Source organism: Trypanosoma grayi, assembly GCF_000691245.1.
Source record: "Trypanosoma grayi strain ANR4 Tgr_126_V1, whole genome shotgun sequence".
Classification (NCBI taxonomy): Eukaryota; Euglenozoa; class Kinetoplastea; order Trypanosomatida; family Trypanosomatidae; genus Trypanosoma; species Trypanosoma grayi.
This window is the reverse complement of record NW_008825745.1, coordinates 1-26,999: the sequence shown is the minus strand read 5'-3', so window position 1 is coordinate 26,999 and position 26,999 is coordinate 1. Positions and strand designations below refer to the sequence as shown.

The 26,999-nt window shown below is 53.7% G+C and overlaps 6 protein-coding genes across 6 annotated transcripts; all 6 read left to right on the top strand.

Annotated features, from left to right (window-relative positions):
- Positions 1-610: 610 nt before the first annotated feature.
- On the top strand, positions 611-13,405 carry DQ04_01261050 (hypothetical protein; the record flags this gene model as incomplete). Its single annotated transcript, XM_009310473.1, has 1 exon — positions 611-13,405. One exon carries the CDS (start codon positions 611-613, stop codon positions 13,403-13,405), a length of 12,795 nt encoding a protein of 4,264 aa, XP_009308748.1.
- A 410-nt stretch (positions 13,406-13,815) lies between these two features.
- Positions 13,816-14,391, top strand: DQ04_01261040 (hypothetical protein; the record flags this gene model as incomplete). The annotated part of the gene is made up of 1 exon (XM_009310472.1): positions 13,816-14,391. The coding sequence occupies one exon, from the start codon at positions 13,816-13,818 to the stop codon at positions 14,389-14,391; it is 576 nt and encodes a 191-aa protein (XP_009308747.1).
- Positions 14,392-16,757: 2,366 nt separating this feature from the next.
- Positions 16,758-17,621, top strand: DQ04_01261030 (hypothetical protein; the record flags this gene model as incomplete). The annotated part of the gene is made up of 1 exon (XM_009310471.1): positions 16,758-17,621. The coding sequence occupies one exon, from the start codon at positions 16,758-16,760 to the stop codon at positions 17,619-17,621; it is 864 nt and encodes a 287-aa protein (XP_009308746.1).
- A 586-nt stretch (positions 17,622-18,207) lies between these two features.
- DQ04_01261020 (hypothetical protein) lies at positions 18,208-19,092 on the top strand (the record flags this gene model as incomplete). Its single annotated transcript, XM_009310470.1, has 1 exon — positions 18,208-19,092. One exon carries the CDS (start codon positions 18,208-18,210, stop codon positions 19,090-19,092), a length of 885 nt encoding a protein of 294 aa, XP_009308745.1.
- A 211-nt stretch (positions 19,093-19,303) lies between these two features.
- DQ04_01261010 (hypothetical protein) lies at positions 19,304-24,724 on the top strand (the record flags this gene model as incomplete). The annotated part of the gene is made up of 1 exon (XM_009310469.1): positions 19,304-24,724. The coding sequence occupies one exon, from the start codon at positions 19,304-19,306 to the stop codon at positions 24,722-24,724; it is 5,421 nt and encodes a 1,806-aa protein (XP_009308744.1).
- A 439-nt stretch (positions 24,725-25,163) lies between these two features.
- DQ04_01261000 (hypothetical protein) lies at positions 25,164-26,975 on the top strand (the record flags this gene model as incomplete). Its single annotated transcript, XM_009310468.1, has 1 exon — positions 25,164-26,975. The coding sequence occupies one exon, from the start codon at positions 25,164-25,166 to the stop codon at positions 26,973-26,975; it is 1,812 nt and encodes a 603-aa protein (XP_009308743.1).
- Between the last annotated feature and the right edge of the window lie 24 nt (positions 26,976-26,999).

Sequence of the window (26,999 nt, the reverse complement as noted above, 5' to 3'; positions counted from 1 at the left end):
ATATATATATATATATATATTGTTTTTGTTTTGTGTGTGCGCCGCCTTTTCAGCGAATAAAGTTGCTTACTCCCCATCTATATTTCGTGCAACCTCTCTGTCTTTCCAACGAGCCGTTGGACGCCCACTCTGTTTCCTTCTGATGGATGAAGATTGCTGGTTATGTTCCTCGTTGTGTTTTTTTGTTTTAGTTTTCTACTCTATTTGCGTCTCTACCCCTCTTCCTTGTTTGGCGTGGTGACGGGGCGCTGTGATTTAGCACAGCCGTCTGGCAGCCAGTGCACAGCAAGCCACGCGCAGTAGTCACATTTGGCGGTGGGCTGCGCACAATACATTGTCAGAGGGGAAAAGAGAACAAGAAGCATAAACAAAAGGAAGAAAGAGAGGGATTGAGGAGGAGGAGGAAGTGTGGAGTAGGGTCTTCTGCTGTTGTAGTTGCGATTGCGCAGCACCTCTCTCACTTTCACACACACTTTCTCTCTCGTTTGCTCGCTCCTTCTCTATCCTTCCACCGGTATCGTGGTAGTTGTGTTGAGCCGTTGATGCCGGGCAGCAGTGTAGCGCTAGCTCAGAGTATCACGGAGAAGTTTGAGGTGTTCATCTGAGCGTCATGTTTGACAAGCTTGTAGCGGGGCTCGTTACGAGTTACCTTGGGAAGTACTTTGAGAACGTCAATAAGGACCAGGTGAAAGTGTCCCTATGGAGCGGGCACGTGCGGCTTCGGAACCTGCGCTTCCGCAAAGACGCCCTGCGCGCCTGGGACACTTCTCTCTGTGTCAAGGAAGGCTTCATTGATGAGTTAACGGTCGCCATTCCGTGGACACGGCTGCAGTCAGAGTTTGTCGTTGTTGTGGTAAAAAAGGTGCGGGTTGTGCTGCAGCAGAAGAAGGATGCAGGCTATGATCTGGAGCGTGAAAGAGAAGAGGCGTATGAGCGTAGATTATATCAACTCAAGGTATTTGATGCGCTTCTACGTCAAGAGGAAGGGAATGATGAGGAGACACATGTCACTCTTTTCGGCAGCAACCCTGTTCCCTCGGAGGGAACAGAAAGAGAGGTGAACGTAGATGCGCAGAAGGACGCCACGTTTTCCGCCCGTCTGAAGGCAAGCATCCTCAACAATGTCCAGCTGAAGCTGGAGGATATCGTTGTGCAATACGAAGGGTGCTGCACTTCCAGAGGAGGAGGAGGAGGAGGAAGAGGCGTCGCGATCGGAGGCGAGCCGAGTGTTGGCCACGATTATCACGCTCTTGCCATTGTGCTGGAGCGCTTCCAGACCTACGCGTGTGGCTCCAACTTTGAACCGCATTTCACCGCAGCGAAGGAGCGAGTGCTGTACAAGAAGGTGGAGCTGGAGGGCATGCGCGTTCTCCTAAATGACGTTGCTGTGTCGATGCATGCAGCTCACACTAACTACGATAACGATAATGACAAAAAAGATGACCCCCAAGAAGGGGAGGCGGTGATTGAAGAAATAAGCAAATTGTCAAGGCCGATGGCGTCAGCATCGCTCCGAAAGCCGCGCTCTGTGTGGCGTCACCGCATCATCCCCCCTTTTGGGGCTGTGGCTCATGTGCAGTACCAACCCGTGCCGTACCGTGCCGACATTCCGACGGCTCGCATCGACGTGCACGTTGACGGCCTGCGCGCTGCGGTTGGTGGGGAGCAGCTGCGAATGCTTCGCGCCCTTTGGAGAGAGGTGCGTGACGGAGAGGAGTACGACGCGCTGCGCCGATTCCGTCCCATTGGTGAACAACAACAGCGGCCCACCGACAACCCAGCTGCGTGGTGGCACTACGCCATTCAAGCTACGCTGTATTGTGTCCGTCGCCGCCGCGAACGAGGAGTGTTTGTGTGGGAAGCCTACAAAAGGATCAAGGCAGCACGAGAGGAGTACATGGAGTTGTTTAGACGTGCGCGACGGGAGCAGATTGGGGTGAACTGGCTTGCTCCACTCACAGAGGAAGAGGCACGCCGGTACCGCGAGCTGGAGATGGACCTTCCGATAGAATCTGTCAAACTGGCACGGCGCCTCGCCTACCACAGGGCACGCTTAGAGCAAGAGAACCGCTACGCCATATTAAAGAGACGACGGCAACAACAACAACAGCAGCAGCAGCAGGGGGAAGAACACTTAGAGGGGGAACCGGATGTTGTTGCCGTGGGTGAGCCAGTCTCGTCTGTGGTAGAAGGTTCAAGCTGGTGGAGCTGGATGAATTTTTCGAGGATTCAACAGGCGTCTGGTAATGTTTCTGGCACCGTTGAAGAGGACAGCCCGCAGATCCGTGCTGAAATTGAAGAAATGATGCAACTCGTGTACGCGGAGCGTTGGACAGCGGCACAGCGTCTCGCCATTGCCAAAGAGTTCGGTATACCAGAGAACGAGGTTGAGGACCTCGCCGACGCGGGCAATGCATCAAAGCAACCGCTACTCGGTGGCTTGCAGTGGCAGCTGAACCTTCACGTGCATTCACTCGGGCTGGTGCTCTGCGACAACACTGCAGCATCTGTCCCCTTCGCGACGTTAGCGATGGAAGGGCTATCTGCCAGCCTAGCATGCGCTGTGAGCCGTTGCTTTGAATTCACACTTGATGTGGAGGAGTATATAGCTCTGTCCCATTTGGAAGAGCAGTCGTACGTGGTGAGCGTCCTTCGCGTGGCGAAGGAGCGGTACGCCCTCGAAGGTGATGGAAAGGCAGCGATGTCGCTGTCGCTGAAGCGGGTTGGTCCCTGCAGCTGGACGGAGTACGGCAACATAGTCACAACAGCGCCATACGAGCTACGCCTGCAGTGGAACCCGACGGACTTTAGCCTCGATGTGCCGTTTCTGCGAGCCTCTCTTGATTTTTTCTGGGCCTCCTCCACCGCTTTGTCATCGGCGTCGCTGGGCACGGGTGCGTCCAGGACGTTGGAGCAGCGACGGCACCATACCACCGACGCGAAGACACAGCGCACGGTCTTGATGATGACAGTTGAGCGGGAATTTCTGTGCGATTGGAAGTTGCAGGTGTGCGGCCTGCGTGTTGTTGCTGCAGAAAACGAGCGGCATGCCAGCCGTGTCACTCTGCGCCGTCTGGAGGTGCGGAACGATCCTGCGAGAAAGCTTGAGAAGCGGTGCCGCATCCAGAAGGCCAGCAGCGTGCCGCCCACGACTGATGTCTTCGGAGACGATCCAGACGATTGGGTGAATTATGTACACGCCTGCGTGGAGGGTGCGACGGTGGAGTGTCTCTTTAATGCGCCACACTCGGAGACGTTCTGTGGTGGCGACGCCACCTCCGAGCGGCAGTGTGACAGCATTGCCTGCCTCCCACGTCTTGAGATGTGCTTCAAGAAGAGCGTGATGCTGCACCGCAGTCCGTCTGTGCCGCTCCTTTCGCTGTCTCTCACGATGGAGCAGCCGCTGCAGTGCCGCTGTTCACGTCAAAGCCTCTCCGTCCTTTGCACCTCATTCTCACTCATTACCGACTTTTGCCACATCGTGACACAGCGGGTGGCGGTGGCAGCAGCAGCAGCAGCAACAACGACAACAACAACAGCAGAGATGCGTGATGTGTCACTTTCTACCTCTGGCGTATCCTTCCTTGCCAAGGTCTGCGCAGTGGATGAGATGTACCTTGTCGAGCATGAGCCCTCGGCACGGTCGGCGCAGGAACGATTCTACCGCGCTCAGGCGGAGGCGCCTGACGCCGCGGACGCGTGCCGCCGAGTAGAGGTGGGGGTTGGCCGGATGATAATCTATCACGCCACACGGCCTTCTTTTCCGAGTCACTTCATCGAGCTGCAGCGCCGCCATCTGCACGTTGTCCGCGACGCCGCAGAGGTGAGCGTGTTTGTGGAGTTCGGTGGTGTCTCGCACGACTGCCGCAACGGTGTACTGGCGGCGAAGCGTCTGCTCTTCGACAAATGCGGGTTCCCGCCCCTCGAGAGCATGGCGTTGCTCGAGGCCCACGTGGAGGAATGGTGCCGACAGCACAGGGGTCGTGCATCGGAAGAGAATGCAGTGGTGGAGGAAAGGGAAGAAGAAAAAGTGAGGAGGGCGTATCAAATTGTGTGCTGTGCCTCCCGCACGCGTCCGTGCCGTCGCGTTAATCTAAAATGCAGCGATGAAGAAGAGGCATGGCGCCTTGCCGACGCGCTCGAGTTGCATGCAGTTGACCGGCACGTTTTCGCCGTTCCGCCTGATCCAACGCCTGCTGAAGAGGATGACTCGAAGGAAGTGGAAAAGGGGCCGTGCATGCTTGCCATTGATGTAGTCACACCGCAGCTGACGCTGCTCCTCCATGATGAAACGCTTAGCCCTGTTAGGTACATCACGTTGTCACCACCCCACGAAATCGTGCTCACTGCGCCGAAATTCTCGTATGTGCAGCGGAATGAGGAAAGGGAATTTAACATCAGTGCGTCAGGTCTCTCCGTGCTGGCGCGGGCGCGCAGCGTGATGCAGGTGGTAGCTGGGGAGACAGCGGATTTCGCCAGCGAAGACCCATCGATGCATGTGTCCTTCCGGATGAAGCATCGGCCGTACCCCCACGCGGCGCGCAAGTACACGGATATTACAGTCTCAAAGAGCGTTCAGCTGGCCTTCTCAAGTGAGCTGATGTGCGTTGTTGAAATGCTGTGGGATCTCACGGGGATCCTGACCAACCAGATATTTGGTCATGTGGTGTACCCCTCCATTCCGTGGCGTAACGAGATGGAGGCACCAGCAGCGGCAGAAATTGAGGATGTTTGGCGGCTTGATCGAGCAGGTGGACTTCTGCAACAGAACCTCGTGTCTATCGCTGTGGAGCACCTCATTTTCTCATTCTACTACCCGTCCGATGGGTACGAAATGGCGGCAGCATCAACTTTATCGGCTGCTGATGTTGACGGCGGTGAAGTGAAGTGTGGCGCCACGCCCGCGGCAGTGATGGAAGGTTGCAAGGTAGATGTCAACTGGAGTAACACGAATGCCTGTAACAAAATAAGCTGCGTCTTGCAGCGTCCGCGCATGACAATGCTTCATGTTCCTTCAGGAGAACACATCCAGGTGGTACAACCGATGTTGAACAGCACCGATTCTGATTCGAAAAGCAGCATCCCTTTCTGCCCTTACGTTTCCGTGTCCTTCACAATTCACCGCGAGCCACCGATACTCTCGGCATCTGACTTCATTGCCAATGGAGGGCGTGCTGGTTATCGTTACACGCACCACCTCGAGCTCTCGGGAACACACCTCAACATGGTCTACTGGCATCCGCAGTTGTGGGATCTCACCGAGATTCTATCCCGCGGTGTCATCTCCCGTGCGGCAACGCTGGTGTGGAGACAGCCGTACATTGCCGGTGCTGTGGCGCTGCGCTGGCCGCAAGTAGGTGCCCCGATTGCGCCGTTTTCGTGGGCTTTACTGCACAAGCACATCCAACTATCGAACGTCGAGCTCACGCTTCCTCACGAGAACGTCCACGTGCCAGCCGAGCTCTGGGGAGCCGTTGAACTTCTTTGTTTCCAGGACAGGCTTGCTGTGAACAGCGACCAGCACACAAGTGGCCAGCAGCACTGCGTGCGCCATGTCTCGACGCTGACGCTAGAGGGCCTTGAAATTCACGGCCTCCGAAGAAAACGTTATAGTGCCAATCATTCTCCAAACACGGTAACCATAATGAACCGTATGAATTTCCAGCTTGAATTCTCGTATGAGATGTTTCGTGCAGGTGGCTGGAAGGTCCCGCGACTCCGTCGTTTCCGTGTCGTTCTTCCCGATGATGCCGTCTTCTGCGGCACCACACACCAAATCGCTCTTCTCATTGAGTGGCTTTATGCCAACTATATGAGGTTTCCGTGGACCGGGAAGTTTCTGCCTAAGAGAGTATCTGTCGATCCGTTCATCACTGCATGTGGTGGTGGTGGCGCAGAATCCAACTCTTGGACGATAGACGTGGGCTACGTCTGTCTACGCCTGCGGGACCCGCCGCAGGCTGTCCGCTGTGTTGAGGATGCAGCCTCGTTCACAACCTTTGAGCGCACCGCTATTGACATTGCGGTTGTGGTGAATCGCCTCAGCGTTGAGCTACAGTGGGAGCCGAGTGGCGCCTTCTCGTCTCACACCGATGTTGGGGAAGCGTCCGTGTGGCAGATTAGCCAACTGGCGCACAGTCGTGGTGCGTTTCTACGCCACCCTGGCGAGGTGGTCGACGAGTCCTTTCGCTTCCTTTGGTTTCACCATGTGGGGACTCCCGCTGCTTCTGCTAAGACAACAACAACAGCAGTAGCAATGGCGGAAGCAATGGAAGCACAGCAAACGGCAGGTAGAAATGGGAGAAGTGATAATGTTGCAAGGGGTCTACTGGCGTTACAGATTGCGTACGGTGTAACGGTTGAAAGAGGAGAGAAGGCTGTGGTCAGTCGCATAACACTTAACAGCGTCGACGTCACGCTTGTACCGTCTTTTTTGTACAACATTCGCGATTCCATTTTTGGACTGCGCGTCCGAAATGCATTTGGGAGAATGCTTCGTTGGGAACCTCGTGTGGCAGGTGTATTGCCTGATCCGCCGAACCCACGACTTCAGGACACTTCTACAGACCACGGCTACTCGCTTCACCTGCTGAATCTCACGGTGCCACATCTTCCTCGCCGTCATCAGTGCGTGGTGCCTTTGTTTTTCGCCTCCATTCTGAACATAGAGGTCCGAGCCTCCTCGGCGAAGTACGGTGAGAAGAGCGTGTGGTCCATGTCTATTGACAGCATCGTTAATAATGGTATTGTAGTGAGCGGAAGCACATCCGAGAACGGCTTAAAGCTTCGCCCTGTCTTGGTGCCGCAGTTTCGGGGCCAGCGCGGCGGAGATGCAGAGAAGGCGACTAAACTCTTTTATGCAAGAAAAAGGGAGGCGGGTGGTATCGAGGGCGTCCTCGCCTCCGTTTGGATTGTGGTTCCGCTCAAAAAGGAGATATTTGCTTTGTATAGGGTCTTTTCGAAGGGCGAGTACAAGCAGCTGCAGTGGCTGGTGACATATTTGGAAGAGCGGCGGGCGTGGCGGATTGGCACGCTGCGCAGCAGCACACATGGCCAACGGCTTCCAGTCCGCTTTGCCATCAAGACATCATGCGTGGTGGTGGCGGACCATGAGTCAGTCGTCGCTGGCAGCCCTAATCTTGGCCGCGGCGTAGTTTACAACCTTGGAGACACCACAATCAGTAAGGACGTTGATGGCGACGGTGAATTTCATATCGCGCTCAGTGCTGCAAACGTCAAATCGTTGCAGGATGACACACAATACGTCTTGAAGCCAATGGGAGTTGACATTTCTGGACGGCTCCAGGGGGATGGGATGTGGGAGGTGCAAATACGCGTTGATGCGATCGCCATTCATGTAGAGCAGTCCCTGTATGAGCTTCTGCTGTACAGTGCTGTGAGACATTTTGTCGCGACGGAAGCCGAGTTACTGGAGGCCACTGCCGCTGATGAGGAGGAGACCACCATCCTCCCCCACCTGCCAATGGGTGACACCCTTGTGTCAGCTGCTTCTGTAGTAGCAGGGAGTGCATTTTCATCATCGCGAAAAAAAGTGAGCCTTCGAGTACAAATTGAGTGGGATTCCTTCACGCTTCATGTGTTGCGAGACACCGTCGGATTTTTTGTTGAATCGGGAGAAATGACTGCATTGTACGATTCACCTGCGCCGGACAAAACGCTGCGAGACAACAAAAACAACAGCAACAGCCCAAAGAGGATACATGTGAGTCTGACCTCCGTCACACTGGGTATGGACGACGGGGTGCACTTCCTGAACTTGCAGCCACTTCTGTCATCTTCGACTGACGAGGCTTCGGCTACTGTTGGCAAGGATCAACGTCTCTCGTTCCGCCTCGATGCACGCAACAAGGAGGAGGATATACATGTGAACTTTGGCAAAGCTGTAGTGTTTCTAGAGACGAACACAATGCTATCTCTGCTCTCGACGCTATACGAGCCTTACCGTAGGATCGTGCTTCCGGAGTACCGTGTACTCGAAGTGAAGTATATTGATAGTAACGTCATTCTACGGGAGCGGCTTGTGTTGTCGAAACGCAAAAAGGTGCGGGTTGTGCGGGGGCGTTACAATCACATTACTATTGATGGCAACGGCCATGACATTCACTTTATCGACGCAGGCTCACCGCTCTTGTCACTCGGTGAAGGGCTGACGCTCCGCATCATTAATGCACGCATCCATCTGTACGGCAAGGCTATTGAGTACTATATGGCGGCAGCCAATGGCTCGTACGTCGTTGCAGATGCGACGCATAACACTATTGTTCCCTGTGTTCGTGACCCGATGGGCAATGCTCGTAGCACCAGCAGCGAGCTGGATCCAAGTGCGTCTGACTCTGACAGCGGCGGTGAGTTATCGCGTATACGTTCGGCTCACTGCAGTGTTTCTGGCGGCGGTCCGCTTGATACTGGGAATGAGGGCCCCCAGAATAATGGTAGTAATCGAGCTGCTGCTCCTCTTGCACCTTCTGGGAGTGATAGAGGTTGTGATGTTGAGGATGTGACTCGGCGAGTCTTGGGGAACGCCGTACTACTGCTGACGGTGCCGGAGGTGACAAGTGAGTCCTTGAGAACCGCGCGTCTTGCGCCGCAGCCGTCGCGTTCGCTGGTGCTGCTGGCGACGATGTCCGCCCGCGTAGAGACCGTGCGGCGTGGCAGTTGCGTTGAAGAAACCGGTACATTCGACCTCAGCGAGTTCGCCATGCGTTCCCAGTACCTCGACGCAGGCGGCTGTGTAACGGACGTCAGCCCACTTGTGTCAGAGTGGGAGGTAACGTTGCATACACACGCGAAGGGGCAGGCGAAGGGCCCGCTGCGGCGAAGCGTCGACGTGAGGTGCTCACACGGGATCGACATCCGCATCCGCTACGGCGACGTCTCCTTCTGCTGGCGGGCAGTGCTGCAGGCGCGGCAGGCGCTGGGGCATATTGAGACCAACGTGCTGGACGATGCGGTGGGCAGCACAGAGTTCTCGTCGCTGGTGGCGCAGCAGTTCCCTGACGAGCCGCTGGAGAACGGCACAACGGTCTTGTCGTTCAGCCTGCGGTACATCAGCGTGGACGTCGTTGATGACAGTACGAATGTCGATATCCCTCTCTTCCGTGGCCGCATCGAAAACCTCATCACACCGACGGCGGTGAAGGATGGGTCAATGCTCAAGCTGCACGTTTCATGCACGTGCAGTATCATTTTCTACAACTTTACCTCCTCCTCGTGGTGTCCGTTGTTGGAACCCGTCTTTCTTGATATCGTCTTGCGTCGGGAGCCAAATGTTTCGCTGGAGGATGTTAAACAGCGAAAGGGATCATTGCGAGCGGGACTTCATCTACGTGCGATGCGCGTGCACTTCTCGACGATGATGGCGGAGAATCTGCGCCGAATTTGGCTGCTGAAGGAGCGACTTGAGATTTCGCTATTCACAAGGAAGGGGAGAGGGAGCAACACTGGCAATAGCAACAGTAGCAGCCAAAACGACAAATCCACGGCATTATCGGCGTCAAAGCTAGAGTTTTACACGTACAAGGTAACACAGCACGTGGGAGGGAAATTGGAGATACAATTTGCGCACGATGACCAAAACCGTTTTCCCCCACCCTGTGTTCTAAATACTCGAGAATCACTTCAGTTCAACTTTCCCCGCATTGAGGGGCACGAGCTGCCCGCCTCACAGCACTGTTTGCTGGTGAAGTATCGACACAAAACGGAAATCGTGAATGTCGCGAGGACGGGGCGGAGCCTCGTCTGCCTCGGGCCCGACACGATGGGCAGCCAAATGGTGGTGGACGTCACTGTGGCAGAGGGACAGAAACTCGTCGACTTCCGCACAAACGTGGCATTCCGGAACGAGCTTCCCTTCGCGATCAATATCGGTGGCGTGGGGATAATAGAGGCCAATGAGGTGCTCCACGTGCCGGTGGAATGTCTGCGGCGGCGCACTTTATTCACGCCGCTCACGGGACGCAGGTGCAGCTCCGCCTGCTCATTGGGACTGAGCTATGATATGCTGCCTCATCTGTACGAACAGGACTTTCTGTGCTTCTGCACCCTTGACAATACGGAACAGGTGGAGTCGGCGAAGTTTACACGTGCCTCCAACACCTCCTTGCAACAGGCCGTCTTTTTCCTCCTTCGCTTCGGCACGAAGAGCTACGTTGGAGAATCGACACTGTTAGATTCCAGAGGGACCTTCGAGGCGGCGTTTTTCATCGTCAACGGTATGGGTGTGCCGATGCAGATTGGTCTCATGTACTGCGCAAAATCAAAAAGGCGCCGTCCATTTCTAGACTTCTCTGACAGCAACTATTACGAGCACATTGTAACGCTCGATATCGCAGCGGAGCAACGCTGCGCGATCACGCAGGTGAGCCCGCTGAAAGATATCTACGTTGACGTATTCATTGCACAGGCAAACGGGGAACCGATGGGGCGAGCGTGGAGCGGCAAGGGAAAGCGGCAGCCGCCTGCCCTTGTGCACACAGCCAATAAGCGTAACCGTGACCGCAGCATTACACTGCATGACTCGCGCGGTGCTACTATTATCCTGCACATTGAGTACACGCCTCGGGTGGTGACTATCTGGTGCCCCTATTGGATTGTGAACCACACTCCACATTATCTCCAGGTGTCCGACGTGCGGAAAGGAGCGCAGGTTGCAGGTCTGCGCAATGAAGAGGGAATCACACCCGGTGGTGATGCCGCGTACCTCGTCAACTCTGATCGCATTGAGAAGCTGGGCGACAAGTCACACTTATATCTGCGCATTGGGCGACACTCTTCGACCGGCCTCCTGAAGTGGACCTCGTGGTCCAGTCAAGTTCCCATTGGGGCCCTGCAGGAGTGCGGTGTCGTGAACTGCAACTGCACCAAGAAGGTGAGTGTGTCGTTGTCGTACTCTGTAAGGTTTCTTGGTGGACGTACAAAGGCGACACGAGTCATCACCTTGAGCCCTCGATGGATTCTGGAAAACCATACTGACTTGCCACTCGCTTTTCGTCAGTGCCGAATCACACTGGAGGATGAGAGCAACTCACTACTACAGTCCGTCGTGTTAGCACCCGACAACAGTCACATTGTCGACTTCAGCAGTGAAGGTGAGGCGGCGAACGCCATTCAAGTTAAGTTACCAGACAATAAGGAAGCGGGTATTCAGTCCTGTCAGTGGTCGCAGCCCCTTGGCATCGACACACTGGGTGACGAAGCATTTAACTTGCGTTACGAAACAAATCTTAAAACACGCCCACACAGTGGCGTTGCGTCCAGCACAAATCTCGTAAGAAATATTTGTGATGCAGATTGTGAACAACTGTGTGTCACACGCGCTGGTTCTGATGTCTTGATGGTCTCGTGCTATCGCCGTGGTAGCATCATGCACGTCGTTGTCTCTAGGCCCCAACGACCACCATATGTTGTTGAGAATCGTACCATGTACACGGTGTACGTGCGGCAGCGGGATAGGCCACAACACATGGTTCTGTATCCACGTACCACCCGCGGCTTTGCGTGGGAAGATGCCAATTCACGGCCGGTGATGGAGTTGTGGGCAGCGGAAGTCCCGGATACGCGAGTGAAGCCTGTCCTTATCAACTTTGAGCCACAGGCTGTGGTGAAGCGAGGTGAGCAGTTGCATCAGGAACTTCATCTTCCAGGCGGTGTTGTTCTGTTTGTACGGGTACGTGGATTGGGCCGTATGAGCTACGCCATTAGTGTGACTACGGAGGATGCCATTGACGCCTTCTGTTCCCTCCCTTACTTTCAGTACTTCTTTCAGCTGGAGGTGGACAGCGTACACGCACTTCTATCCGACGAAAATGAGGATTTTATTCTCCTCACAGTGAAGCCGGTGCAGCTCTCCCTTTCGCAGGGCAAAGAGGCTGATGGTGGCAGCGGGGATGACCAAGTCTTTGAGTTCTCCCTTCGTGTCATTCAGATCGATGATGAACGTTCTTGTGCGAAGCAATGTGTTGTAGCGCAGTTGGTAGATGCCAAACCCTCCACGATTCGCTTTGCACGAAAACTTCTCCGCTCAGCACCCATCTTGTACATTAAAGAACTTCTTATCAACACAAACTCCATTGAGATGCACCTGGAGGACTCGTTTATATTTCATGCGATGAACTACTGGGAGAGGTTACGTGTCGCACTCGGCTGTGGAAGTACGACCACAATTACACGTACACAACTCGGTGACTCTTCGTGGACATCAGAGCTCGTGCTATTCAAGAAAGGGAAGTACGTGAAGGATGAGTGGAAGCAGTACGTAGTATTTATGGATCATCTCCTCATTGAGCAGGTTACCATCTCCATCTCGCTCTACCGCTCACCAGGGGCGCAGAACGATCCCATGTGGGAGCGTCTGGGTTACTTGAGTCTCTTCATCCGTTCCGTACAGGACGCACGTTTTGTGTGGCGGCGCATTGAACAACGGGGTGTTTATGAGACCCTGTGGCTGATCGGTGTCTCGTACTCTTCATACTACAAACATCAGGCGTTTCAGCAGATGCCGAACGTTGTACACGTCGTCGGCTTGGATATGATGCGTGGTTTTGTGACGGATCTGCTGCAAGGCTACTTCTCGTCCGCCGTTATCACGAACATTGGTCGGACCAAGGTACGTGTCAAACGTCGAGCGGAGGCGCACTTTATGGATGATGAAAAGCCGCTGGAAAATGAGGAAGAAGTCATGGTTATTCAAAGCCTTGGCGAGGATCAAACGGAGTACCTAGACAGTGGGGTTGCACTCTTCCTTCCACACACTAATGGTCCGACGAATTTCATGGAGACGGAGGAAGTGTGCACGCCGGCAAATTCAACGGCGCCCAACCGTGGTTCTGCGTCGTGGGGATCTGCTGACGACCACGTCTTGATGTCCTCTTTGGTACGGCACAGGGCCAATATCATTGAATTAGCGCTGCGTTCACCATGGAGCGCATTCTGCGCGCGTGTCAATGATAGTGAGCTCCGTGAGTATGGTGTGTTTGCCGTTCAGCGCCTTCTGCGAACGCTGGAGTTTGTCAACGCTGCCTTGTTGCAATGGCAGCTGGATGACCTCGACTCAGGTAGAGGAAAAGGGCGCCGAGGTGGTGAAGATGGTAGTTCTGCACCGAATGCTAGTGGGCAATGTGGGCGCTGTGAGGAAATTGAACTCATGCGGGCGCGGCATTTTGAGTCTGATAGCTTTAGTGTGCTGCCACACCCCTCGTCTGGTCTCATTACGTGGGCAGAATTCGCCCACCACATCTCGTGGAGCGAGTTTGTGCAGATCTGCCTGTCATCGGAGGTGCGGCAGTACGCAGGGATGGTGCTGCGGTCGCTGGTGGGGAGGTCAAAGAATGTGATGCGCCTTGACGATGGTGAGCAGTGGATTCTGGACGTTGAGGAAAGGGTATGAGGGGTGCCTTGGCAGAACTCTGGGTGGTGTGTTTTTATGCGTCTGTGATTGTGGGTAGCATGATGGGGAAGGTGCTTGTGGTGCTGCGTGATCCTTGCTTGTGTGCGAATGGAATAGTTGGTGCTGTGGGAACATGATTATGTACTTGCGGTGCATTGGGAAAGGAGCGGTTCTGCACCAGGGGGGGGGGGCGTACACAACATTTTCCTTTCTTTTTTTTTTTCCTTCTTCTTCTTCCTCTTCTTGGCCTACAGAATTTTTTGTTTTTCACGATCCCCTCCCACGCTTACACACACACTTACCATCGTCCTATAGACTATCAGACAACCTGGTAGTAGTGGTAGTGTGTTCTCCTGTTTGCGTTTTTGTGTGAAAAGAATAGCGCAAGCGAGTATTGGTATTTTAGGTGCATGTCCCCAAAAGGGATGGCAACAAGGAGTATGCAACTCAGCTTTATAGCAACCGGTGCAATGAGTCAACGCTCAAAAAACGTGGACGTGAGCCCAGCTTATGAAGAAAAAGACTGCCCGTTGGAGCTCGGCACCGATGAAATGTTATGCGCTGAGAATGGTTTTGCCTCACCATCCTTTTTTCCGCACAGCACACAAAGCGACAGTGTGTGTGGGTCGTCGCTTTCGTCCGTCTCTGGTATCTCGCTGGCGACGCCGCGGTGGCGGTACAACCGACATGCGTCGATGGTGTCGGGTGCCAATTGGATGATGCCGGAGGAGCCTCTGGAGTGCGACACGCCCCTGGGCTGGAGCAGTGCATCTGTTGCAGCTGCGGTTAATTCTGCCACTGCGGTAAGCAGCGCAGAATGCACGTTGTGTGGCCAAAGCCTCGCATGCGACACATGCGCTGGGTCATTGATTCATCGATCCGGTAGACTATCCTCGAAGTGCAGGACATACGATGAAGCTGAGAAAGAGCCCTCTGTTGACGCACTTGCTGTGGGGATGTGTCGGCCCAACGGCATCGCCCCGTGAGGTATGTGTGGCGAACGCAAGTGCAGCACCTGCTACTGGTGTCATTCGCATGTATGAACGCCAACACATTGTTACTGGCCTTTCCCCAATAGCGAGCCCGCAAAAAGCTAGACAGGAGCGTGAACCACGCCGTATGTAATTAACTGTTGTAGCGTGGTGGTCGTATTGAGTTGTGGTGGGTATAGGTATCAGAGCTATTTTTATTCGAAATGGACACTTTTTTCGCAAAGATCGCTCCCTCTTTGGCCCAGGGTCATTATCTGTGTGGTTTATGCTGCGAATGATTAATGTATCTATTTTCTTCTTTTTACCTTGTTTTTCTGCACATCTGAATCCCCTTCCTGCAGGATTGGAAAAAATTATTATTGTGTGTCTGCCACCTGCGCGTAAGTTGAACTTCACATCTTTCTGAACATCTCTCTTTCTGTGTGTCTTTCTGTTTGTACTTTCGTGTGCGTGTGTGTAGGTATTTTCCTACCAGTATGTTGTATTTTAAATTCGTGTTGGGCAGCAGGAGGTATGGGCATCGAATGTAGGCGGCGGCGGCTGTGTGGCGCCGCGTTGCTACGGAACGCTGCCGTCACACATGCACACACGCACACTTGTACACTAACAAAATCAAGTGTTGTGTTCTTGGCTCGTTTGACTAATTTTTTTTTTTCCCCACCCCACTTCTGTAGCTTGAGTAGACATTACGGATGCACACCGTGTATCGTTCAACAAAAAGGAAAATCGCTTCTATCAAATCAAAAACAAAGCGGATCAATACCCACTGCAAAGAATTTACATACGACGAAGGTTTCTTTCTCATCATCCCCCCCTCATTGTGTTATCTGTGTATTCTGAAACTGTGCCTTTTTTTCGTCTCGATCTGCGGTACGGAAAGGAAGAGAGTTTTTCATAATTCTTCCTTCACGTAGGCACAGGTCCCGCGCCACCAAGCTGTGTTTTGTTTGTTTTTCTATCTGCGTATGCTTGTGTGAAGCTGGCGGCTCAGTTGGTAAAGGAAGAATGCAAAAGCGTTAGAGGAATGATACATATACATATATATACCATTGCAACTATGTATGCGGGCGTATATTTCCCCCTTGGGCGCCTGTGTGCCTCTATGTGCCCTGTGTANGCGGTCGTTTACAGCGCGTGAAGAAACTTCAGGTACTCTTCATATATCCCCCCTCCCCACACATACAAGAAAAAAATTCAGTTTGTTGTTTGTTTGTTTGTTTGTTTTTGAATCAAGATCGTTTTTTTTGATCCATTTGGATATCTAATGAAGCAAACCTCCCACTGAACCTTCACCCCCTCAGTACTTCTTGCACTTCTTAGTGAGGCGCGCTACTTCTATGTGCAGCATTGTGCCAAACGGAGTCTCTGGAGCGTTCGCAGTTCAGAATATTCGTTCTTCTGTCTACATAAGGGTGCCTGCTGCAACACGGAGTGGTGGAAAGCGTCATCCCTGTTGCTGCCGCAATATAAGTGCGTAGAAGTGTTCTGGGGGTGTGGAGGGGAACAGCCGGAAACAATTGAAGCCAGTGTGGGGGGATTACATCCATGCATACATATACATATATATACCATTGCAACTATGTATGCGGGCGTATATTTCCCCCTTGGGCGCCTGTGTGCCTCTATGTGCCCTGTGTATGCGGTCGTTTACAGCGCGTGAAGAAACTTCAGGTACTCTTCATATATCCCCCCTCCCCACACATACAAGAAAAAAATTCAGTTNATCCCTGTTGCTGCCGCAATATAAGTGCGTAGAAGTGTTCTGGGGGTGTGGAGGGGAACAGCCGGAAACAATTGAAGCCAGTGTGAGGGGATTTTATATATATATATATATATATATATATAAGGAGGCGGCTCAAAATAGGTCCTGTGACGTTCTACCTCTTTTTATCTGCTGGACAGTAGAAGTGGGGTCAGAAGCGACGAATGGAGCGGGTGGGTTCTATTTTGCGTTCAACTGTGTGCTGTTGTTCCCATTAGTGATTATTATGCGCTCTTTTTCCTAGATGCCTCCATGATGAATGCGCCGCAAACAGTAGCAGATATGCATGGTAGATAAAATAATTAAACAAGCAGAATGGGGAAAAAATTACCGAACGAGTCTGTCGACCCGTTTATGGACGCTCTAATGTAATTTTGTCTGTAGCGGGATCCAGGCGTGTCTGGGGAGACAATAGGTGTTCTTGGTACCCTCCTTCGGTATTCTGTCACCTTACATGCTCTGTTATGATGGGTATTGTTTTTTTTTCCTTTAGCTATCCTTCTGTTTCTCTCTTTTTCTCTCATGTTGATGTTGTTTCTATGTGTATGCATGCGTTTCAGCGCATTGCTGGAAAAGTGAGTGAGGGGGGTCGTTTGATATGCAGCAGCAGCGTCCTCCGCGAGCGCCGTGGGGCCAAGTCAACTCCAGTAGTGCACGCCAACAACAGCAGCAGTCGTCTGCACTGTTGGTCAGACCCGCTAATGTCCCGCGACCTGCCTTCACGGCGACAAAAGCAACGCCCCGCCGCACCGATTCTGTGGAGATGAAAGGCAAGAGGAGTGCATTTGAAGTGGCATACGAGGAGTCCCTAGCGCAGCTCGCGCTGCTGCAGCAGAAACTGGAACAACAGGCCGCGGCCTCACTCCAGCTGGAGCGCAACACGCTGGAGTACTACTACACGAATGCCATATGCTTTGAGAGCTACGATGGCGAACGAGTACCACAGCAGAACAGTGGCTGGCATCACTACTACTTCACTAGTGTCATAAGCCACGCCAGGCGCGAGCGGCGAGAGAGACGCATGCGCGAGGAGCTGCAGATACAGGATGAACGGCGTCGAGTGCAAGTGCTTGAAGACGATGTGCGCGAGCGCATTCTCAAGGGGGCGCTGGAGGAGCAGCGAGGCGGTGTGGCCGAGGTCGAGGCGGACAACAACACGTTGCAGCAGCATCTCGCACAGAGGGTGGCGGAGGGGCAGCGCTGCCGCGAGTGCCTGCAGCAAGAGCAGGAGAGGCAGACGGCGCTGCAGCAGCAGCGAATGGACTGCGAGGCGAGGATCCGGAAGCTGGAGGCGGGAAAGCGGGAGCAGATGGAGAACGCGGACGCCACGCGCCTGCAGGTGTGCGAGCAGCGCGCAGAGCTCGCGGTGGCGCAGGCGGAACTGCAACGGCGCGAGAAGGTCGTCAGTGACCTGCGTGAGGCGATTGGGCGACTCACACGGAAGCGAAGGCAGCGCGGGTGAGTGGGGAGGGTACAGAATCTACCTTTCTCTCGTTTGCTTAGCGTTGTGTGGTGTTGTTGTTGTTGTTTTGCGTTTTTGTCGTCGTTGTTGATATTAGATGCACAAGAGAAGCAGTTTGTTGTTTTAACTCTTCCTCTAGTTTCATGTATGTGTGTTTGTGTATGTGCCTGAGCTGCTGTCTTCACATTTCATACGGCTCTCTTGTGGCAGCGGCACTCCTCTGTCTTCTCTCTCTCTCTCTCTCTCTCTTGTCCCCGGTTGTTGTTTTTTGTCTCTGTGTGTTGAAGTAATTGTCCTTGCTTTCCGTTCTTCTCGCACGAGGAGGGGTAAAAAGGAGAGCGCGAAAAAAGAAAAGAAAAAGTCAGGAAGAAGGGTGGTCAGTGGCTGTTTGTTGTGAGGGAGCCAGAAGGAAAGGAGAAGCGGCACACTCTCACCCAGGTGATTTCGGCTCGCTGCGGTTTCTCTCATCTCCTCGCATTGCAGGCACACATACACGCACAGAGAGGGAGAGAGAGAGGGGGGGGAGGGAAAACGCTAAAGGGAAGGGCAAGCAGAGAAAAGGGCACCCAACGGATCATTGTCATCAATGAGTTCGGAGAGCCTTTTGTTGCAGCAGATCGGCAACGCTTGCCGTGACGGCTTCCTTAGCGCAGCGGTCGTGGCGGACATCAAGACCTACTTGGCCGCACCCTTTAGAACGAGCAGCGCTGTTCATGCTTCCGCTATCACCGCCACTACTACTACTACTGCTGCTCCCGCTTCACAAGCAGCACCGGCGTTTGGTGTTTCTGGCGCAATCGGTACTTTTGCTGGCCTTTCATCCGCCACTGCTTCACAGGTACAACAGCAACAGCAGCGGCTTGCGCTCTTGGGTGCAGTGGGGGATAGTCCGGCGACTCAGGCTGGTGCACTTGACGTGGTGAACGAGCATGTGACGCGGGCAAGATTAATGCTTAGTCTCCTCGTGCTTTGCGGTGAGCCTGAGCGGTTGGGCGGCGTCAACGACGCGATAGCGATCGTCGCATCGGGTGCAGCCATCAACATTCTGCAGTTTATCAAGGCAGAGGTCTCGCCCGCAGCGTTGTCGCCTCCCAGCCACGGCTCGNTCGGGTGCAGCCATCAACATTCTGCAGTTTATCAAGGCAGAGGTCTCGCCCGCAGCGTTGTCGCCTCCCAGCCACGGCTCGGCCTCCTCCGTCTTCGCCTCGCACGGCAAGTCGAACCCCGTCCTACTCGCCGCGCAGTGCCTCCTGCTGCTCACGCGGCACTTCCAGATGGAGGAATCTTTCGTCCGGGAGCTCTGCGGGCTGCTGGAGTTGTTGCTGGAGGAAGTGCGGCGGCACACACACAACACCCCCATGAACTCGGCGTCGTTTCGCCAGCATCCATCTACCGCTGCTATCTGCGCCGTGACGTGGCTCGTGACGGCATCGCTTGTGAATGCCCTGACGGTCTGGAGAAAACTGCGTGACTCCTTTGGTCAGACCAAGGCGAACGTTCTAATTCACAGTAACATTGCAGCTGAAGTGGAAGGGTGGGTGGCGAAGCTGCGATCTAAACTGAAACACTCACAGACGTCAGGGTCACTATCATTTTCCGCCAGTGGGCCCCGTGCGACTGGCCAGCAACAACAACAATATGATGCGTCCTGGCATGCCAGTGATGGGCAGCATAAACACTGGATGACACTTGTGGATGGCTACATCAGCATTGTTGTGCTGTCGGTCGGTGTTTTTCTGTGTGGAAAGGGCGAAGAGCGTGGTCTCGACAAAGTGGTTGAGGCGTTCATTGGCGATCGCCTGCAGTCGCCCAACGCTGTGTACCGTGGCAAGGTGATGAAGTATTTCGTGCAGCTGGCACCGGCGCAGGCCACGCTCATCATTCCACTGGATGCCGTCTACATTGTTCCGTACGAACTAGCAGCGTACATGTTTGATGAAATGCTTCCTGCAATTAAGCACGTGGCAGATATTGATGTACGTTCATGTGTGCGGTACTTGGAGACGTTGCAGGCCGGCACAGAGGCCTTTCCGAATGATAAGGCCAGAATTGCACTGGGAACAAGAGGAACAACAGCAGCAGCAGCAGCAGAAGGAGGAGGAGGAGGAGGCATGACAGCAACGGGGGGCTTGCAGATGTACAGTGCGGAGATGGTGGTTCGAGACTACGAGGAGCCGTTCATATCGGAGACGGCGCACATTCTTCAGGCACTCACTGTTTGCCTCGAGAACCTCCCGTCCGAGGTCCTGGACCCTGACATGGACTCCGACTGCGCCGTAACGTTCTTCATCTTCAAGAACTGCGTCACACACATGCGGTCTGTATTCCAGACACAGCGGCCGAATACGTTGTGGGAACCCTACACGCTAAAAATCGTGACACGATTTCTGGACGCGTTGGCGATGATTGGGCGAAACCCGCAATACACGGAGCGTGTGGTCGCGCTCTTCAGTGAAATGCAGGTGGAATGCACGGAATTGCAGTGGTCCTCGCTCATTGGACAGGCGCAGGAGTGCGCTGGTGTGAACGGTGGGGTGGGGTCACTGCTTTCGATGGAAGTTGGTGGTGCCAGCACAGTTCTGAAGAAGCCGTCTGGCGGCAACGTCTCACGTCATCGTCAGTTCACGCCGGAATACCTGCTGGCAAAGCAGCAAGCATACGTTGCTAGCGTATTCGTGCTCCTGCGCCAGATAGCCACGCACCCACCGCTGCGCGATCAAGTGCGAAACTACGTGACACTCAGTCTTGCCCTCGAGTTTCTGTACGCGCCGCGTCTGTCACAGGTAGTGCTGGGGAAGGTGCTCTCGCTCATCGGTTCACTCATCACCAATCACGAAGAGGCGGAACGTGTGTGGACGTTCATCGAAGAGAATCATCTGCTTCACCCCACCACCGACGCTGCTGCTGTTGCGCAGGGGCAACCGAGCAGGCGAGTGGACAGCAGCAGACGTGGCAGTGCCAGCGAGAACAGCGATGAGACTGCCGTTACGGTGGAGGCGCGGTCGCTACTCGGGCACTGCCAGTATGAGTGCCATCACGCAACTTACAGCATCACCATTGGGTTTCTGGATCTTATGATTGCAATGTTCAAGCACCACGTGGCAGAGATGGCGCATGTTCCAACGTACACGATGGTAATACGCTTTATTGCAGAAGAAATCTTCCGAGGCGTTCTTCGGCGATTCTTTTCATCTGTCCATGAACGCTACACTGTGGCTGCGCTTGCCGCAGCCGCGCTGAACCGTGCGCTCTCGTTGCGTCTCATGCTGACGGCGAACACAAGTATGGTGCCATTCACGGTGGTGATGGCGTGCTCCAAGGCGCCAGCAGATGTGTTGGGTGAGGCACTGCAGATAATCTCTGAAGCTTCAGGAGCTCCGAATGAACTACTTAACTACCAGCGCGCCGCTGTGCGTCAGTGTCTGGCGCTGTTGAAGACAGCAATAGTGGTGAAGAGGGAGCAGGGACTAGACAGCCTCTTCACTTTTGATGCCAGAACGGCAAGCAACACAGAGCTCGCCGTCCATCTGCTGCCATTGAGTGCGACCGTTGACAGCCTTTTGGCCAAAAAGGCGCTGCAGCTTCTCCTGTTGCTCCCTCAGCCCACTGTGAGTCAAGCCGCGCGGCACTGGTTCAGTCGCCCCGACGCACAGGAGGCGGTGATCACGCCNTTTGTGGCGGCGCTGCGTGTAGAGGCGGTGAACGGCCCCATCATTCACGTCCCGCCTGCACTTGCAGACCTTGACCATGACGAGATGCAGTTCTTTCTGCCCCACGCCGAGGTGGAGACTAAGTCACTTATCATGGACCTCCTTATACAGCACGCGCGGGCCCCGCAGACCTCCATCACCTCGTGGTTGTGCGGTTACCCGTTGTACGGCTCCTCAGCAGAGTTGTTGCCTGGCTATTGTCTCGAGCCTGTCATTGCAGGTGCCAACAACAGGGAGGTGGAGGAAACTCACCCGCACATTGCGGTAAAGTATGTGAAGCTCTTGTGCCTTCTCCGCGCCAACCCGTCCCTCAGCACACCCAGCCTCCATCGCCTAATGAAGAGGCGTGGAAACGATGAAATGTTTTACGTTCTGCAGACCCTGCGTCCCGATCAATGCTCGTCACAGATCATGAGCAAATATGCGTATGTGATGAAACTCCTTGCACTTGATGTCTTCAGCATCGGGACAAATACGGTTGGTGAGCTTGATGGTCCTTCACCTGTCTTGTCGAACTCCAGTTTGATCGAACTCCTCTTTATTCTGCTGCGGGCAGCACCAGAGATGATATTTGGTGTGGATGAATACGCTCCGCAAAGCCAACTCGACAACAACAACAACAACAACAGTGCAAGCGTGGCGGCGGACTTTGCGCAGTGGCCGTCATTGTGTCTCAAGTCCCTTCCGATGTTTCCGACGAACTGCATGGCCCCAGGTGGGGCCGAGAGCTACGTGTTCTGTTCCTTTGATGAGACCCCGCAGTACTCCATCCCGCTGATCTACGAGGCACTGCAGAAGGAGAGCCTAATGAGCAACAAGAGAACTCTAACGGTCGTGGAGCTGAAAGAGCGACTCAGTGTGTTCGTCAAGGCGAATGAATGCCTCGCAGCGTATGCAGGTGGTGTAAGGTTTATAGACGGCTGGTGTAGCCTCGCAAACATCTCCGTGACCGTGCATAATGGCATTAGTTATGAGCGTATTCTGTACATGGCGCAGTCTCTTCTGGAGAGCGTGCAACTGACATCATCTCTTACTGTTGCAGCGCAGGAGCAAATTGTGTACCAGCTGAGTCAAACTCTTGCAACACTTATGGCGCAACTAAAGCGAAAAATGTCTTTGAACAGCGGTAATAGCAAAATCAGTGGTGAAGGCAGCAAAAACCTCGCTGATGCACGCAGACCTCCTGATTCAACTGGCGTTATTGCACATGGTGGAGATGAAACTAAAATAAATGGCAGTGTGGTTGTACCGTGGCACTCACGGCCAGAATCGATAGACATTCCACAAGCCTCTGCCATCTCTCAAGCGGCACGTATGAGTGTAATGGATGCCACTGGAAGGACTAGACGCAGCGGTAAGAGAGACTTCACTGGAACTCTTGTTGTGAGTAAACAAGATGCAGTGGGCATGGTTGGGCGTTCACTCATTGCTTCAGAAACCTTGCAGCTACTAAAATCGTTGTTGGTGACAACAGTGCAGTGGGGTTCACGGGTGCCTTTAGCGCGGCAGCACTTTTATAACGCCATCCTGACCTTCCTTGGTATCCCTGGGGTTTCCGTGGATGATATTACGCTTCAACGCTACCACAGCGCTCTCTTCAGCGCTCTTGTACAAGATACAGCCACCACATCCCCTAGCTGTAATAAGCTTCCGGCCCTTGCTCTAATCACTCAGCTGCTGCATTTGTCCCCGCAACTGTGCGAGATGTTGTGCGTGCCACTGTCCGGTGATGGCGCTAGTTCAAATCTTATGGCGTGTATTACAAATGCCTTTCAGGCCATTGATGAGTCTATTTCTACGTTTTTTGGACATGGATGCGCCGATGCATCTTCCATTTTGTGGCTTTTACAAGTCGTCTTTGACCTGCTGATGATCGTATCTCAACAGCATGCTGTCCAGTTGCTGCAAATCAACGCTTTATCAAGATGCATGGCAATGAAGGTTTGGAAGACAAGCGCACGAGTTGCGTTGGGGCATGCTGACAATATAACAGACAATGTGGTATATGGATCCGACAGCATCGAGGTATACAAGAAGGTGATAAAGAACGTCCTGCTTTCAACCATACGTTGGTTCAATGCAGTCCTCTCTGCCTTGGACAACTCAGAGGTCGCTCTAATGCCAATAGCTGAATTCGTTCGTGCGAATCAGTTACTGTTTCAGAACGTACTCAGTTCCCCTTTGTCTGGCTCACACATGCGGCATATTGATTCACTCACCCTTGAGCTTTTCGGTGAGATTGGTGGTTTGCTCCTCCGGCTAGCGTGTTCACCGCTTGTGGACGAGTGCCGCACGCTGGTCCACCTCTTTGCACTTCCCGATCTACTTGCGGTGCTCACGAAGATTGATTTCATCGAGAGCCCCACCTTTGTCGCGGAATCCGTCACAGCATCCATGGCTGCATCTGTATCCACTTCAATAAGCCAAACGGCCTCTCTCCCTTCTGCAAGGCAGCGCCAGCAGATCGCAATTGCCCTGCAGAATATGCTCCAGTTCCTTGTACGAGTGGAGAATTTGGTGCCCCTCTATGCAGCGGGTGGAGAGAGAGCGGCAGCGGATGTAGAGGGACAATCGCCACGCCTCTCCAATGATGCAAGGAGCAGAATGCTCATATTCAAGGTGACGGAGCAGTTGGTCTCCATCATGGAGAGCTTTTACAACAACCAAGTCATACAGGTGGCGTGCTTTGTGCCCCATCTCATCGCACTTCATTGCCTCGTACTCTTGCTGCACGCATTTCTGCTCTCTGATCGGGTGTCATATGCGAAGAACATGCACAGCCAGTGGGCTGCTATTGTGCACGCCTTGGAGGGGGCACAGCGGGTCGTAAACATGTGGAAGGCCTTCCATTCGGACTACATGAAGGGACTCAAGCTGAATCGGGCAGGCGGCCGCTGGAGCGTTACGGCTCCATCTGTCAGCAATCAGTCCGTCTACCCGGCGATACGGGGCCCGCCACAGGACAAGAGCCATCGCACAGTGGCCTACAGCCATGTATCTGTTGACACGAGTGTTGTTAACCCCGCCGCATCTGCACGGATCGACGCCTCGGGACGAGGAGGCCTGCATCACGGGTCACACATCGATGTGGACCAGAGTTTCACCAACCGCCTTTCCACCGTGAGCGTTGCTGCTGATGCGGTGCGGCAGGTCAGAATGGGTGGTGTTGCTACCTCTATGATGGGGGAGGATACGACGGCGTTGCCGCCAGTTATTGTTGGTGGTGATTCTATTGGTGCGCTGGTGGAAGTGTCCCGCCGCGATGATGTTTCNCTTGAGGAGGAGGATTGGCCGGTGCATCCCGTCTGGGATGAGGTGCTGGGGATGGAGTCCCTTCTACGCCAGGTGAAGGTGGCGATTTCCAACGCGCTGCGAGTTGCCTCACACACATAACAGTGAGGAACAAAGAAAGAGAGATGAGGGGGGCTGGAATGCTGTGGTGGGGCGGGGCGTTTGTCAGAATTTGAGATGGAAATCCTTTTTTAGAGGTAAATGAGAATTCTATTTTCTAAGTAAGCCGTCACGAATAATGAGCATAGAACCTACCGGGGTGATATCTGTCGTATCAAATATCCCCTTTCTTTTTTGTTTGCTGCTTCTGACTTTGATCATACTCAATGACGGTGCAAGAATGGATACCACCATTCTCCATTTGCCTTTCCCACTGGGTTTCGTTTTTTTTTTGTTGCGTTTGTTGTAGATTATTATTATTATTATCCGATTGCACCGTCTCAAACCCGCGAACTTGGCGAGGAGGCCTCGCTTGGTTAACACACACATACACACACTCACCGATATATATATATATATATATAAGTATCAGTACCACCAGATGGACCCCGCTACACAGGATGCCATTGAAACAATGCGGCAGCTTCAGAAGTTGTCAAGAGAACTGCAGCCCGTCAAGACTGCACTGGCGGCGCTCCTAAAGCGTGAGCGTGTCAACCCTAACCCTCTAGCAGCAGCGGGGTCAGTGGACAAGATAGCCTTGCGCGTGCTCGATGTCTCCCGCAAGTACAGTGCGTTTTTTGATCGGGCATCTTACCTATTGAACTGTGAGTTGCCACGTCTGCAGCGTCTGACGCCACTCTTGGAGGTGTCCGAGAAAAATAGGGTTGATTCCGCTCAGAATGGCCACGAAAAAGCCGAGGTTCACCAGGACGCATTTCGGCACGTCTGCTCACCGAATGTGCCGCACATTATGCGGCCAATGAATTATCACATGGTTCAAGAGACGTTGCGGCTGCACATGGAGATGGTTGACTATCTCATCGCCACAGAGCGCTATCAGTTGGCGCGTCGTGTAGCAGACGCCTATGGGCTGCCGCTCTACTGGTTCCCGAAGTTAGTCACGCTTGCGCTTCCTGCATTGCCGCCGATTCAAGGTAATAGCAACAACAATACCACCACCAGTGAGGAAAGAGGACGAGACTCGGGCTCGCTCTCTGCATCCACCTTTGTCTCGCCGTTCCTTACAGCCACCGCCACAGAGGAAGCGCCGATGTCGATCCCCGCCGCTCTGGAACCCGTACAAATAGCGATTCAGTGCATTGAGGGGAGGCATTCCGTCACGGAGGCTATTGCGTACTGCGAGGAGCGGCTTTTATCTGCCTTGGAATGCATTGATACAGCTCAGCGGCGGAAAATAACGGAGGTGTTGGATGATTTGCTGATAGACCTTCACGCCACACGATTGCTGCAAATATATCGTGATGGGCGGGCAGACCAGCAAAGCATTATTCAGTACATCGCAGCTCATCTTCTACCGAGAGCCATGCACAGGCCCATATTTGTTCAGACCATTATTAACACCGTGACACTCCACGAGCCGTACACTTCGGAAATGTCACGCGCGGACGGCGGTGGTCAACGTTCACCAACGCCCAAATCCAAGAAAGTCATTGCAGCAAATAAGGACGCGGCACAGCTCGTGGCCTCCATGATGTCCGTGGAGGGTTACCATAAGCTCGCAATGTCGTTTCATAGGGTAGTCGTTCTGGTGGGCTCGCAGATGGTGGCCATGATTGGGTCTGTCCGGCGAGACTTGGGATTTGCCTCGGAGGAGAATGACCAGATGAACGAGTGGAGGCACACGCTTCCGGATCTCGCCACTCGCATTGTTGCCACCTCCATCTTTCTAAAGGACGAGTATCTTGACCGCATGGTGGTGGAGCGGCGCGCCAGTGTGGGTCCACTCGTCGCGCCCATTTCGGAGAGTCACTTGAACACGCAGTCGGGTTCAGCCGCATTCGATGAGGCTATGATAGCCGTCGTGGAGGAAACACTGAGCCGACTTCCGGGACTGAGGCCGCACAGCAGCAGCAATAGCAATAGTAACAACCTGGCCCCTCTTACCGCCACAGAGCTTCTTGCAGCGGAGGAAGAGTGGAGCAACAATGTTCTCTTCATTAAGCGGCCCACGCGCTTCTATTGCTACTTCACAAAGGAATGTTTTGATGGAGGAACGGGAGGAAATTACCCAATTGCGCTTCCTAATGGCACCGTTGTGTCCAAGGTCGCGATGATGCAGAGCTGTTTGAAAAAAACCGGCGAGGGTGACCGCTCCCAGTCAATTGTGGTGTGTCCACGAACAAAAGAGGAGTTCTCCTTCTCGTCATTGAAACGCATATTCGTGACGTGAGAAAAGGTCTTTGCCTATATATAT